Source organism: Lytechinus variegatus, chromosome 10 (genome assembly GCF_018143015.1).
Source record: "Lytechinus variegatus isolate NC3 chromosome 10, Lvar_3.0, whole genome shotgun sequence".
NCBI classification, from domain to species: Eukaryota; Metazoa; Echinodermata; class Echinoidea; order Temnopleuroida; family Toxopneustidae; genus Lytechinus; species Lytechinus variegatus.
The window spans coordinates 24,552,755-24,568,283 of NC_054749.1; the positions used below are offsets into that span (position 1 = coordinate 24,552,755).

A 15,529-nucleotide genomic window follows, 5' to 3' on the forward strand; every position below is an offset into this window, starting at 1 on the left:
CATTATTGATATATAGCGCGAAATTCACATATAGAAACACTTTTAATTGATTTTGATACTGGCATGGGTCGAACAGAGTAAATATGCGCTATGGTCGAACGCGCCAGAACCAACAAAATTGTGATACGTAGCGCTAGTAGAGTGTTTCGTTTTCGATCATAATTCACTCTGCATGCATAGCGATGAGGTGAAAGGACATTTCTTGCCACTAAATGCGCTATATGTATCTCAGCTCCAGATGCAACTGAATACTGGTGGTGGAGCATGAAGATGCAGATGGATGCAGCTGTGCCATTTGATTTCAAAGTGCAAAAATTGAGACCATTTGTAGCCGATTCAAGGAAATTAGATCCGATATTATTAAACTTTGTTAATGACCATTCTATAGATGGTTGAATCCAGGCCGAGGTACCGTACGCTTTTATGGTTGTGGCCTGTGGCTGTGCTGTGCCTGTGCATGTCAATTGTCATCAATTGCGTACATGGAGAAGTGGAGTGTTGACAAATTGGCATACGGTACGGTACTACAACAGTACCGAATTGACTGAGCCTGGGAATGAAAAGGATTGAATTATTGTCACTAGCAGCCGTCGTTAGTCATGATCACCACAGATTATGAAAAGTAACAGATGAATTCTGCTCGGCAAAAGCTGACAACAAGACACCAAGGGTTGAGACGAGTGAGTATATCTCGAGTCCATGACCATGACAGTCTCCTAAGTCCTATTCAATGTTTGCAACACAACTGCTACTCTTTAACATTAACTATACAGTGCGTATCAAAAAAAGTTTACACTTAGAAAAAATCCTGTAAAACTATATATTTGTAAATTGTAATATCCTGAAGATTTTTCCACATTTTAACATTGTCATTGGTACAGATCCATATAAGGAAATGACGATATAACTGTCGAAAAATATTTCCGCTTGAGTGAGCACCACTTACTTTTGAAAAGTTAGTGAAAAAAGATTTGCACAGAACTTGGAAATAGTTATGCGAATAAAAGTAGACCTTAATTATGAAGAACACGTGGAATTAAGCTAGTAAAATTGATTTGATGATATCTTTTAACTTTTTTAACTTGTTTCCTAGTCCAAAACACTTTGAAGAGTTCATAGCGCCCCACCCCACTCCCCCACACACCGAGGCCATCTTGACGATATTTACTTTACACTGAGCTGTGATTTACATGAAATGGCAAAGGCTTCATTTTCATTTTATTAATCATTGTCAAGCTCCGGAAAAGTGTTGAGGAAACAAGTATCAAATTAAAAATGAAATTTTAACCCACTTTAATGACATAACCTTAGTGAAAAATGCCGGAGATGTCTGATGTAAACTTTTATTCAGATTCAGTTATGTCCTCAGATCCAGCTGGCATACAAAAGTGTAAAGGTTGTGCTTACTAAGTGTTGAAATTTCAATTTGGGTGGCAATATTGTTACAAAATGCTGGAATGTATCCGTTTTAGTTCAATCGACTAAATGTGCAAGGGAAATGTATGAGAAATATTTATTTATTTATTTATTTATTTATTTATTTATTTATTTATTGATATATTCATATTCCACAATCATCAAAGTACATTTCGTAATCATGTTTACAATGAAAAAAATGCATAACATATGCAGGATTGAAACGTAGCAATGAAATTAAAAAAAGTGGAGGGGCCTACTAAAAAGCAGAGCTTGTAAAATGTAGACCCCCTATCAAAACTTTATACAAGGGTAATATGATACAAATAGAGTAAAATAATCAGCAAAATTTTATAAAATTATATAGATATAAACACTGTAACACAAATGTATTTACACTATATACAAAATTAAATATTGACTTTAAAAAATAATCAATACTACCGTGGATAAGTATGAAGTTCACAAATATTAGATTGAATCAATAAGAATTCAGGAGAAATTTTTTGATGAGTAATTTAAATCGTATAAGACTAGCTGCCTCTTTCATTTCTCTGTCCAGAGAATTCCAGAGTTTTGGTCCTGTAAAAAATACAGTTTTGCTAGAAAATACTGTTTTACTTTTAGGTAAGTGATAGTCATTTGATTGTCTCGTATTATATGAATGTAAAGTATTGTTTCTCATAAATTTCTTTTGTAGGACATTAGGTACACTATTTCTATCTAGCTGATACATGAATTGGAATAGTTGCAAGCGGTACAGGTCATTGATTTTAAGGATACGTTTCTGACGAAACAATTCATCCGTATGAGCTCTAAAGGACATATTGCATATTATTCTCAGTACTTTTTTCTGAAGTAGCAAGACTTTATTTAGTCTCGTTTGAGAGGCATTACCCATGCCAGAATTCCATAATTAAGATATGGTAGAATTAATGCACAATACAACATGGATAGCGCCTGTGCTGGTAGAACGTATTTAAGCTTATTGATGACTCCAATATTTCTTGACACAGTTTTGCAAGTATTGTTGATATGAGCATTCCACGTAAGCTTGTTATCAATAGTAAGACCTAAAAATTTTGTTGTTTGCACTTCTTTGATTTCAGTATTATCTAAAAGTATTTGATGCGGTAGATGTTTCAATGAATGACTAAAAAGCATATAATTAGTTTTTTGCAGATTCAGTGACAATTTGTTGGCTTTAATCCAGTTTGTTACTTTTTTAAATTCTGTATTCATAGTGCTCACAAGTACATGTGGATCATGGTGTGTATAGAAAATATTGGAATCATCAGCGAAGAGAATAAATGAGAGAACATGAGATGAATTTTTCATATCATTAACATAAAGTATAAATAACAAGGGGCCAAGAATACTACCTTGTGGAATTCCACAGGAAACTGGCCTTGTTGGAGATTCTGATTCATTTACTGTAACAAACTGAATTCTATCAGTAAGATAACTCTTAAACCATTGTAAAGCTGTCCCTCTGATACCGTAATTTGATAGCTTACATAACAGTATTTCATGATCTATTGTGTCAAACGCTTTTGAGAAGTCAAGGAATAATCCTACAGTATGATCAGAATTATCAAAAGAAGTAGATATTTTATTTATTAATGTCAATATAGCATGAGTTGTATTATGTTTTTCTCTAAAACCAAATTGATTATCAAATCAATTTCGCAGGGTAAGTTTGATTTCGCCCTTTCCCCTTGACACAGCATGAAAACAAGCATTTCTGCGCAAACAGATTTCTGCGAGCTTTACAAAAATGAACAGTGCTCACTCAAGTGTAATATTCTGTCAAAAATTTTACTTTCATTAGATAGATGAGACCCAAACCCAAGATTAAATGTGAAAAAATTACCCACATGTTGTATATTTTTTATTTCCCAGGGCTTTTTCAAAGTGTAAACTTTTTTTTGATACGCACTGTATAGTACAGTATAGTTTTCCCAATGATCACACAAAATTTAAACAGATCAAAACCTTTTCTTTCTCTGACATTTTCAGTTTTCAAGTGGGAGGGTGAAAAAAGATCATCCCCCTAAACAATTATAGGTTCACCGCTTGGATATGCCAGTGCTATCTTAGGTGTTTAGTTTATCAAGTGCAAGTTTAAATTAAGTCATTGTCACAAAAACCAAGTATTTTATATTGATCTAGGCCTAATGGCTTTGAAATGAGAAAGATTGTCCACTAGCTGTGCCTAGATCTAGTATGCTTGTCTGGGTGTATTCTAATGAAAACAGACATGCAGCACGTACAAAAAAAAAATGTACACTTAAAAGAAAATGAAACCTTTGGTCTTGAAACAAGTTAGCTTGTATGAAAACAGAAAAATCAAAGAAACAGATCAATGAAAGTTTCAGAAAAATCAGACAAATAATAAGAAAGTTATGAGCTTTTGAATATTGCGATCACTTAGGCTATGCCTATCCTCGAATTGGCAATGCGACAAAGATGTGTGATGTCACTTGTGAACAACTCTCCCCATTACCCGGTACTTTAGTGTATATTTTACTTTAATTGCCTCTTATCACATAGATATCCGTAGATCATGAGTTCTTTCTATAGGAGGGCACGTTATACAGATTTTTAAAGAATACATCATGGATAAAGAGTTTGTATCACCATAAGAAAGGGCAAAAAGAGACTTTTGAGGGTGTTTTAGAGTCCATCAAAGGGAAAGTTGTTCACATGTGACATCACACATCCTTGTCGCATTGCCATTGGGAGGATCTCCATTGCATTAGTGATTGTAATATTCAAATGCTCATGACTTTCTCATTATTTGTCCGATTTTTCTCAAACTTTCTTTGTTCTTATTCTTTGATTTTTCATTCTCCTTTAACACTTGCAATAGAATAGTAAATATTCATTAAAATCCAAGCCAAAAGGAAATGATATTGGATTCCAGACATGTCCTCTAAAGTCTAAAAGCCACAAAATGCAACATTAAAGCCATTAATTCTCCCTGAATCATGTGTAAAGACAAGTGATGGTTCGTAAATGCTACACTTCACTACCACAACACTATGCTACACCTACCTGAACCATTAGGGACCGTAATTAACTTTACGTATGTTTATACGGTAAAGACAATTAGTCATGCAAAAACATGACCTTACAAGTGATCTATAACAACTCATCTTACATTTAACCCTGTCTCACTCCTTTTTCCATGCTTCTATCAGTCTCAAAATTGGTGATTGAAAGCCATTTGCTACCTCACATTTGATGTATTATTCACTGTTGATTCCAAAAATTTGCAAACACAAATTGCACATGTGCGTTGATCGCAGCTCAAGACACATGAATATTCATGATTATTCCTATGGTTTGGGACCGTTTCACTCTTATATATTCGCATATATTCATTTATCAGATCCCAATTATATTAGCCATTTTATCTGATGAATGATTCAAATTTCTGAAGAAAAAAATGATTTTGTTTTACCAAAACTTAAAATGGGGCTTAAATACAAGCATTCAGTCCTATTTCCCTCTTAATTTACATTATCCAGGTATTCCAGGTAAATTGTCAACCGGAGTTCTGTCTTGATGCATTCAACCTCTTTTGCTGATGTATCCATGACCAAAGGAAAAAATCTCGTGTAAGGATGCCTGGGCATTGATCTGAGCCTGTGAATAAGATCGATGCTGTGCAATCATTGTTGAGAGTTTTGGCGATATCAAGAATGAGTCTACATCTTCACCTGATTGATTAATAGAGGAATATTGTTCTAATTCCAACTTAACAAAGGTACAAACCACAAAGAACACTTATAATGAATTGTAGGGGATGAATGTTTCTTAGGGAATGCAGTAGGGAGATGTATGGACACTATTGACATAGCAATGTTTTAATATCTACTGCTGATAGTTAAAGCATTAATAAGATTATCTGAATGGAACATTCTTGGTCATAACTAAACAAATCGATCATTTACAATGGCAAAGCAAAAGCAAATCAACCTTCAGGTGCTGCTTCTACTAACTGGAGTATTCTTCACAGCTCTTTCGGCTGCAAAAGCTTGCTTTGTTCCATACATTTCTATCTACCTTAGACAGTTGGGCTTGACAGCAATGCAAGTGGGAATTATCTTAGGATGTCAAGGTATGCTTGTAGCCTTTACAGCATCCTGCATTGGAAGGTTCCTTATCAGATTCCGTTATGCCAGGTTGTTCTTGCTTCTTGCTATCCTCGTCTACCTAGGAGGAGTGCTGGGTTTCACCATGATTCCAACATCTGGAACAGCTCTGTTTGAGGTATACTGCATTGGATTTGTCAAAAACACAAATGGCACTGCATCTATTAATTCTGATGTGTCGATCACAAAAGAATTGATTGAACATAACAGTAGTAATGAAGAAGTGTCGACTGCCGGAATGAAGGTCTCCTCTCCCACATCTCCAGAGAACCTAAGGACAACTGCAAAGATTGAGACTATTCAAGGTAGATTAGAAACCACCACACTTCCACATGTAGCTCCTGATGTTGAAAAGATGCCAGCCTCAGTTGTACCAGTTGAGAAGGTTCAAGATACAGAATCACAGGAGAGTCTGGTGAAGACAGTAAATAAATTGGATGGGGTAGATCTTGGAAGTATTTCTGAACCTCAATATGAAAATATGCTTAAGCATGATCCAGATGAATTTAATAAGCAGGCAGAAGTTCCAACCCCTCTTAGTTTTCTGAGAAGTCGCCACAGACAAGGCAGCAGCAGACCATATCCTCGGATGGAAGATGATTCTTATCTACCAAGAAAACGGTATCGTGGTCAGCAGTTCAACAGAGAGCAGAACCCTGGAAGGTATATGGAGTCACTGGACACTCTTCCAAACTGGAATTGGCAATCTGAATCCCCAAAAGACTTTGATACAGAGAGGTACCCTGCATGGGACTGGGATCAAGATCGAAAAGGATACCAAGTTGATGAAGATGAAGATGAAGATGATGATCGTTATAATGAAAATGTCTTAGATTGGCTTGTAAGGAGTGGAGTTGGACGTACTTCAACTCGCGGTCAACATTACTTGAGGAATAGAGATAAGAGAAGTGCTGTTACTACCAATATTTCCCAAGAAGGAGGAACTACAGGACTGCCATCTAGTGGAATCACAAAGGAAATTGATGATGTATCATCAAGTGGTATTTCAAGCACATTTTGGTTGGCTCTGCTGGTGGTTGTTATATCTGGAGTCTTTGCAGGACCCATTGAGCATATGTGTGATACAGCCTTGTACCACCAGCTAGACAACATTGATGAACTGGACAAATACAAAAGACCATCTCTCCTTACCATGCCTGCATTTGCTATCATGGGGCTTGTATCAGCTCTTGTGGTGGATAGTACTGCATGTTTCCTTTATGGCAATACAAGTCACATGACTATTCATTTCTTCTTGAGTGCTGCATTTATTGGAGTTATATTTCTGGTTGGAATTATTGTTCCCCTTAGCCACAAGATTAAGAATCAGCAAGAAGGCAAGTACATCAAAAGCATCAAGTTCTTATACAGTGATGGTCATACTGCCGTAATGTGTGCCACCCTGGTTGTGACAGCCATGATAGCCTCATGCAGTGATGGGTTCTTGTTCTGGCTCATCCAAGATCTTCATGGAGTAGAAACTACCATGGGTGTCAGCTTGGCAGTGGCGTATATGACTGAGCTACCTATGTCAATGATCTTTACACCTTGGCTTGTTCAGAAGTTGGGAAACGTTTGGTTACTGGCTTTGGGAACTGCTTGCCAGGGACTCCAGAATCTTTATTTCTCTATCCTGTGGACACCATGGGCAGTCGTTCCTATTCAGCTTGTTCACGCTCTTGGTAGATCGGCCATCAGAGGGTGTATCTTGGCCTTTCTGAATGAAGCATCTCCACCAGGAATGGGGAAGGCCATCCAGGTGACAGTTCTTGCTCTTGAACAAGGAGTGGGAATTGCCTTGGGCAGCATCTTATGGGGTGTCCTGTATGGAATTCTAACTGTGAAACTGATCTTTGTCGCTGCTGCAGTATTGGCCCTGGTATGGACAGTAGTCCTCATCGTATGTGCTTGCAGACTGCCAACCAAGAAGCGATTCATGTACGCCAAGCTGCTGCAGTCAGATATGGAGATGGATATGAAAGGAGGGTCCTTTGGTGGTAGTGACTCGGAGGACAATGAGGAGAAGCAGTGGTTGCATGATGCTATTAGAGGTGATGATGATGGTGATGAAGAGTAGGTTGAATCCAATAATTACGAATGATTCCTTGATACATGTAAATAGGGATAGATGTGTATGTATTGTATGTACATATGGATTTGAATTATATTTGGGTATTTATTTAACAGCCATAATATGATATGGTGATATCACATTCCTCATGAAATATTATACATCTATGTTCACACGTTATCCCTTTTCAGCTTAGTTTAACAACTAAACATAAAACAGTTGCAGTAGATGAAAAAAAATACATTGACATTTTGTGGCACTTTTTTTGAGGACCCTTATGAGTAGCTTAGGGTATTTATGTGACAATTTTTGGCTTAAAATGACTGGATACCGGGTTCTGTCATGTCAACTAGAGGAGGACAAAAAGACAAGGTCACATGTATCTCTTCAATACATGTGACCTTGTCTTTTTTGTCCTCTAGTTGACATGACAGAACTTTACATGTACTTGGGGGTGACAAGAAGACAAGATCCTTATTCCTGCCAAGTCAAAAAGGTAAAATCCAAAAAATTATCAACCTGTCCCCTTGTCCTGTGGAATATCACTTGATGATATACGTAGGATCTTTTCTTCTCTTCTTGTCCTGAATTTTTCTTGACATTTTAGCTTGCAATGTCGACAAAGTGATAAGAAACGATATATATTATCTATATGTTACATAAAAAGAAAATATCATTTTTTCAAAGAAAGCCTGTATGAATTTATTATGTTTAATATCCTAGTGATGCATGTATTTTTATTATTTTTTCCCACCTTGCTTTTTATACTCACAATGGTACTTCATTTGATTCTAAGATTTTTATCAAAAAAAGCGATTTATGTATCCTGCTGGGATTCTGGCTGCTTTTTGCTCAGTCTCGTATAATGAAGATGCAGACCTACATGTATATAGTGTACCAAGAAGTTTTTGGGGTCAATTGTTAGTAGGATTACTATTTACAGTGCAATCAATCCAAACTAGTGAACAAAATGCAATTTCAATATGTTCCATCTTATTTTGTGTCCAATTTTGTACATAATACATACATGTACATTACATCATTTATGTATTGACCAGAAATTTACATACTTACTTTATGTGTGTTTTATAATGATAGTGCATTAAACAACGTTGATACAGATGATGTGCATGCCACAGTCACATTTCAATTCATTCAATTTATTTCTGTAATATAGTATAGTTTGATAAATATTTATAGCCTTGTTTATATCGGACAATGGGTGCACTGGGTTAAAGAGCATCTAATTTAAAAAGACCATAAATTTCACACATTCATAATCATATGGAAAAAGAATATCAATGTAATGTACTTGTCAGTCCCAGATGTGCAATTACTACAATAGTATGAATTTAATGAACAGTGTATATCTGGAATTACGTAACATTCATCTTGTACATAATGTAGAGTGTAGTCCAAATTAGATAATTAGACAAGGTATTTGACAGACTTATTGCAGTTATATTGGATGAGAGATATGTTCTATTCAGATTTATGTAAGTAGAACATGATGTGTGTAGTAGGTGTAGTGGTTGAAGAGAACAAAGTACAGTGCCGGTATTTGATGTTTAAAAAAGTATGCTCTAATTCTTTGTCTCGCCTGCATAGCAGAGAGAGAGAGACCAGAGGTGGCGCTTTGCCAACGGCGGTGTCATCAATATTGAAATCTTAACGAAGGTTAAGTTTTTGAAATGTTATCATAACTTAGAAAATAATAATAGTGATATCTTATTGAGCGCACACAACGTCCAGAGACGGTCATGGCGCTAGCGCAGCAACAGTTCTGTTGGATACAAAATTTTATACACGTACATTACAAAATGAAACTAAATATGGTCCTATTTCATGAAACGAGGACATACATTTTAAGGGTAACCAAGTATCACTGATCATCTGGCATGAGTGTCTGGTCATACGATCGAGGTAAAAGGTCACTTTAGGTGAGCAAACTTAGTATTTGATTATCAAAGGAATGGTGTTTTTTGGTGATGAATTGTAAATCTTATTTGTGTTCAAAGTCAACACTACTGTTACATTGAATTTGCATTGCATAATGCAGGGAAGACTGCCACAGAAGTTCCATTTGTCTAGATTTAATGTGCATATACATGTACATAGAATATTTTTGGTGCAATACTGACTGTATAAAATTTACAAATGTTAAACTCTGATTAAAATGGACATTATTGTATATATCAAGGCCTTTGGAAATTGAACACATATATTCATTTAGAAAGTCAATTGTATAAAGTATAATACGCAGTCTGTTAACTGCCGAACAGGGCAGTTCAGTGTTAAAATCTGCTACGGTGCATGTAAGGTAGATTTATTTCACAACTTCTTTATTTTCCTCTTTCTAAAAATATCTTGTTTATTTTGTAGCGGTGAGGGCCTAGGGGATACATCTGGCATGAACAATATCAGTGAAATACCTTTAAAAACACTAAAAATTTTAATCCATGTTGTACAGCATGTTATTGTCCATTCATTTATCATTGAAATGTTCAGAAGTCTAAACAGATTTTTCGCTCATACAAGTAAATATTTGTCTCCTTGAACGTTATCAGAAATTGATTGTACAAACATTTGTTGAAGCACTGCCGCAGTACTTTTTAAAAAGCCACAGTACTTTAAATAACTCATCAAAGAAATTAAACTTTGGTGTAATTTGTTATTATTATTGGTTTCATTGGCGGACCGTGACCCAGAGGAGACAATGATTCGAGGAGCATTGTATTGTTTGTGAACAATGCTTTGCCCCTCCAATGCTTTGTCTCCGCCGGGTCACAGTCCGCCACTGATTGCTTTACATTTGTAATTGGATTCAATGTGTTTCAATTTTATTTGTCATATATAGACTACCTGTTGTATATACATACACTTTTTCATGAATATTTTCTTGAGCAGCACTGCCGCAGTACTTATTAAAAGCCATAATACTCTAAGTAATTCATCAAAGAAATTGAACATTGGTATAAACTTTTATCATTATCATTGGTTTCCATGTTTATGATCAGTTGGATTCAATGTATTCAAATTCAATTTGTCATATAAACTTTATGTTGTAACAATGTATGATTATTTATATGAATTATTGACTATTTCATTGTATGCAAACATTCCTTTGATCTAATCAGTGGTAAATTTTGAGAGGGAAAATTTATCAAGGGCAACGCAATATCATATCTACCCCCTTTTGATTTTTCGAATGAAAGACTATATTAGAAGGAAAAATAAGAGGGATTCAAAAAAATAAAATAAAAAAACTCAACTATACAGTTGAGAAAATCATTCTTGTATCGTTTTTTGGATGTCATGCCCACCTACCCTGTCAAAATAATTTTGCGCCACCCATTATTACAATGCATGTTATTAATAATTTTGTATGCATTTTCAGACCACATCAGCAGGCTATTTATATTCCATTCTTGAAATATGAGAAAGGAAATTAAGACATATAAAAAATCATTCTCACTTTGAAATGATACCTTTGAGCAAAATAGCTTTTAGGTGACCCACGCTTAACATGTCAGTGACATGCATAAAAATTATTATTTGGGTACTTAAGTAGGAAATTTTTAGAAATGATGTTATAAGCAGTTTTGTTATTGTGATTACAATCTTTATTGAATTTACCCACTGGTTGTTTTGTTTTGTCATTTATAGCAAAAGAATGTCTTTCAGTGTATGAGTATTCATTAACATGTGTTCATTTTTTGTGTGTCTTTCATTGTAAAAGTATTAATCAAATTTGTACATTTTTTGAAAGGGATTTCCGCCATACATTTGTAAATTACAAAATCCACCCACATGTTTGTTGTGCAAGTATAATGTAATTTAGCAATAGAATTCATGTATACTTGAAGAATGCATTTTTATAGAATTCCATAATTGTCTTGATAATCAATTATTAAAAAATTACAAGCCTATCAATAATTCCTGGATGAAACAATCAATTGAAATTTTAAGTCCCTTGAATATTAGAGTAATTGTATCTTGCCTTTACATTGTTTACCAGTATATATGCAAGTGATACACTCTAAATGGGTGGGGGGTGGCATGATTCAAGCCAGGTACTGTTTCTCCCACAAAAAAAGAGGTGTACCTGTTACCGGTATGGGTGAAGAATGATTTTATTACTTTTCTAATGTGATCAGCTCTCGTTCATCAACTGTATTCCTGTAATTGGCTGCATTTTCCTATGGAAGTTGTTTAGAAATCGATAAATTGATTTCCAATTGCTCACATTTGCTCAGAAATTATTTCTATTGCGTTGATTTCAGTGCTCATTGTCTTTTTTTTCTTAAGAGATCAGCATTTAAACACTATTCCATAAAAGCTGGTGTTTGATTACAATGACTGAATGAGTATTCTTAGATTATAGTCATTCCATTTCTGACATTTCCTACTTTGCCACTGGGAAGCAAGATATTGTATAATAAAGAGTTTTGATTGTACATGTGCAAGAAGTAGAACATGCAATTTATCATTGAAAATGTATTGATTTGCCATCTGCTCATTACATGTAAGTGTACTCATTGTATCCTATTTCTTTCCTTTGTCATGTGATAGACCATAAAAGTGATGACGTCACAAAAAACTTCTTTTTTTTGCATTTTAGCATTTTGATACCATATTCTGTTAGAGCATGATGAAAACCCCCCACTTTCAATTGGTGAGAATCATTCCATGGGGGGGCCTGAGATATGATTTCATGAATACATAATTAGCTCCATTGAAGTCAATGTGTTATTGGCCTGGTTCTAAATATTAGGAACTGGCCAATAATACATTGACTTCAATGGGGCTAATTATGTATATCCAAGATATATGCGACTTTCTCCTTCTTTAGAAGTATTTAAGAAACATCTCAAGACTGCTTTTAATCAATAATATTTACATGTATTAGTTATTATAATTTTCTATTCCATCATTGTGTAAAGCGCTGTGAAACGATGTATTGTAAGAGCGCTATATAAATAAACATTGTTATTATTGTATTCATGAGGTCATATCTTGGGGCCCCATCAACCGATTCCCACCATATTTGGGTGGGGGGGGTCATTATGCTCTACCAGAATGTATAAAAACGCTGAAATGCAAAACATGAAAATTGATGACGTCACACTTCAGTACTCTGTAGGCCATAACTTTAATGACTATTGTCATGTTGTAATTTGCAGTTCATTCTTTTGAATTGATATTAATAACCTTATCGAATTTTTGAAAAAAAATTGTTTAATGTTAGAATAATAGAAGGGCAAAAATATCAGAAAAAAGACAATTATAAATGGGAGACCACTTGGGGCAAGTCTTGGCAGAAATATGATATTGAAATATGAAGGAGGAAATTTTGATTTTTTTCTGTTATGAAAAATAGTTGGAAGCTTTCAAAAGTATTTGCCCTCTATGATTTATACTACACCAATGTATAAAAAGTTTAATTATTGATTGGTTTATATTTTGTTATAGATTGAAACATCTTGAAAGTTTTGTCAATGTCATTAAATATTTGTAAACCTTGTGTACAATACAGATTTTTCTTGAGTATTTGCTATAGTTGATTTGTACTACATTGATGTATAGAAATTTATTATTTATTTGTTATAGAGTGAAGCAGCTTGAACATTTTTTGTCAATGTCATTAAAGATTTGTGACCCTTTATGTATAAAATCTGATTTCTGTTTTGCACTTATTTATGTGACTGATTTAAATTTCATTTAAAATGTTTTAACAATTTGAGTCAATGTACCTGTGGTAGACAGCTGACAGCATTTGTGATTTTTTTTTAAAGTTCGGAATATGTTCTTTTATAGCGTCTATTTCTTTTTGGTAATAGAAGTAATGAACTATTTTCTTTGGGTATTATGCTACTTGTACTCTCATCAAGTAAATTCAATATGGAAGTGCTGCTTGCAAACTGTAGTCATATAGAAGCAAAACCATAGGGTTAATGGTATAATTTCTTTCATTATTGCTATCTATTAACAAGAAAATATAAGTAAGCCTAGAATAACAGAAGTTAAGGGCACTGGGAACAATTTCTTACTGGGGGTGCTGATGTAAATTTGAAAAGCCAAAAACAAGTTTAATTGGCCCTGAGAAATTTGAAAAGCAAAGAAAAAATCTACAAAATGAAGGTGATTTGGGGGTTACATTTGTTAATTTTACACATCTTCCAGAATACCAGGGGGTGCTGCTTGGGGGTACTTCAGCACCCCTGCTTCCCAGGGCAATGGAAGTTAATGAGCTTTAAAAAGGTGTGCATTGTGGAGAAAATAGAGTATGAGAGTGAGGTTTGTAAAATCAAAACAGTCCTCACAAATAACCGGAAAAGCTTTTGGAAGGCTGAAAGCAATAACATGATTTATTTCATTCCTACTGTCTATTAAGAAGAAATTGTAGGCCTAGAATAACACAAGTAAATGAGCTGTAATGAACTGTGCTTTGTGGAGAAACTAAATGATGAGGGAGCGGTTTGTGACATCAAAATGGTCCTTGAAAGTAGCGGGAAAAGCTCATTACAACTGGCAGGCAAAAGATATTCATTCGAGCTAACCCATCCTCAATTTTTGAATTTGATATTGCTGATTGACAAAAGTGAATGAGTATGATTGTCCATCTAACACTGTTTCTATTTTTGGTAACTACTGAACTTCCTTTTCCCAAATTGTGAAGATATATCCCAGATATATTCCCAAGTTTGGAACTCAATTTGACTGCATGGCGGAAGAATAAGGGCCATTTTACTGTCTCGGGTGCTAACTTTGTGTGTGTGTTTGAGTTTTGTCAGACGTGAATCAATCGACTTTGATCCTGTCAAGCGTAGTCTTCATAAATGCTGATATATATTTTAAATGAGCCAGTCGAGGCACCCTTTTCTGGTCAGATATGGAATGTCAGATTCTATCCATTTTTAAAGGCGCCACTTTAACACACGACGCTATGGGAAATGTTTTAGGCCTGTGCACCCTAAGGTCATGTTCTGCTAACAGCTAAGAGTTGAAAGATTTCTGTTTTTATAATGATGCTAAAGAAAGAAATAAGCCAACTTTAATTTTATTTCCAGTTCGTGTATCAGCAAACCTCATTTCTGATCTTCACCCAGGCATATCTGAAACATAAGCTTGTTGGCATTGCTTTCTCGAAAGCTTTTAGAAGTAATGAGGACATATCACCCCCCCCCTCCCCCATCCGCTCCCAATTACATGGACATGGCATTGATGAGATTAATTCCAGAAATTGGAGCTTGTTGGACAGCGACCTCTACGTCGTGAAAGGACAAAACAAACAGATGAAGGGGGGAGGTACATTGATATGGATGGAGAAGTATCGTAAAAGATGAAAAGTAATGAAGGAGACTAACGCAGTTGAAATTTAAAATCTCTCGCAGTAGAATTTGATATCAAACGTGAAAGCCCCTCCCCCAAAGGATGTCTATCCTGACGTCAGATTAATTGGTGCTGAGAAAAGGGGAAATTATGACAAGACTAAACCCGTCTTCCGCAGATAAAAATCTGCATGTTTCTTCAGTTTCATCTTTTTGACGTTATGATTGAAGTTGATTTCCTATTATGGTAATGTACTTAAAATCCCATAAAATGCACTATTTTAGAAATAATTCCATGTTGGCTGATTATATCAGATTCAGACTTTTCATAATCGCTTCTATAGAAATAAAATCAAGTCGTTCCTAATGAACCATGGAAAATAAAAACTAACCGAATTAATACTTCATTGTTTACAGGATTCCGGAGGTTAGATAGTCCGAAAATATATAGGTTACAGGCATGGGCGCATCCAGGTTTTTCCAAAAGAGAGGGGGGCAAAATTTGCGATGAAAATTTGACAAGCAAAAAAAGTCAACACTTTCAGAGGGGA

The 15,529-nt window shown here is 35.1% G+C and overlaps 1 protein-coding gene across 1 annotated transcript; it reads left to right on the forward strand.

Moving 5' to 3' along the window:
• Positions 1-100: 100 nt before the first annotated feature.
• LOC121422793 (major facilitator superfamily domain-containing protein 6-like protein B) lies at positions 101-7,837 on the forward strand. The gene is made up of 2 exons (XM_041617989.1): positions 101-680; positions 4,950-7,837. The coding sequence occupies exon 2, from the start codon at positions 5,377-5,379 to the stop codon at positions 7,651-7,653; it is 2,277 nt and encodes a 758-aa protein (XP_041473923.1). The 5' UTR covers positions 101-680; positions 4,950-5,376; the 3' UTR covers positions 7,654-7,837.
• Positions 7,838-15,529: the final 7,692 nt, after the last annotated feature.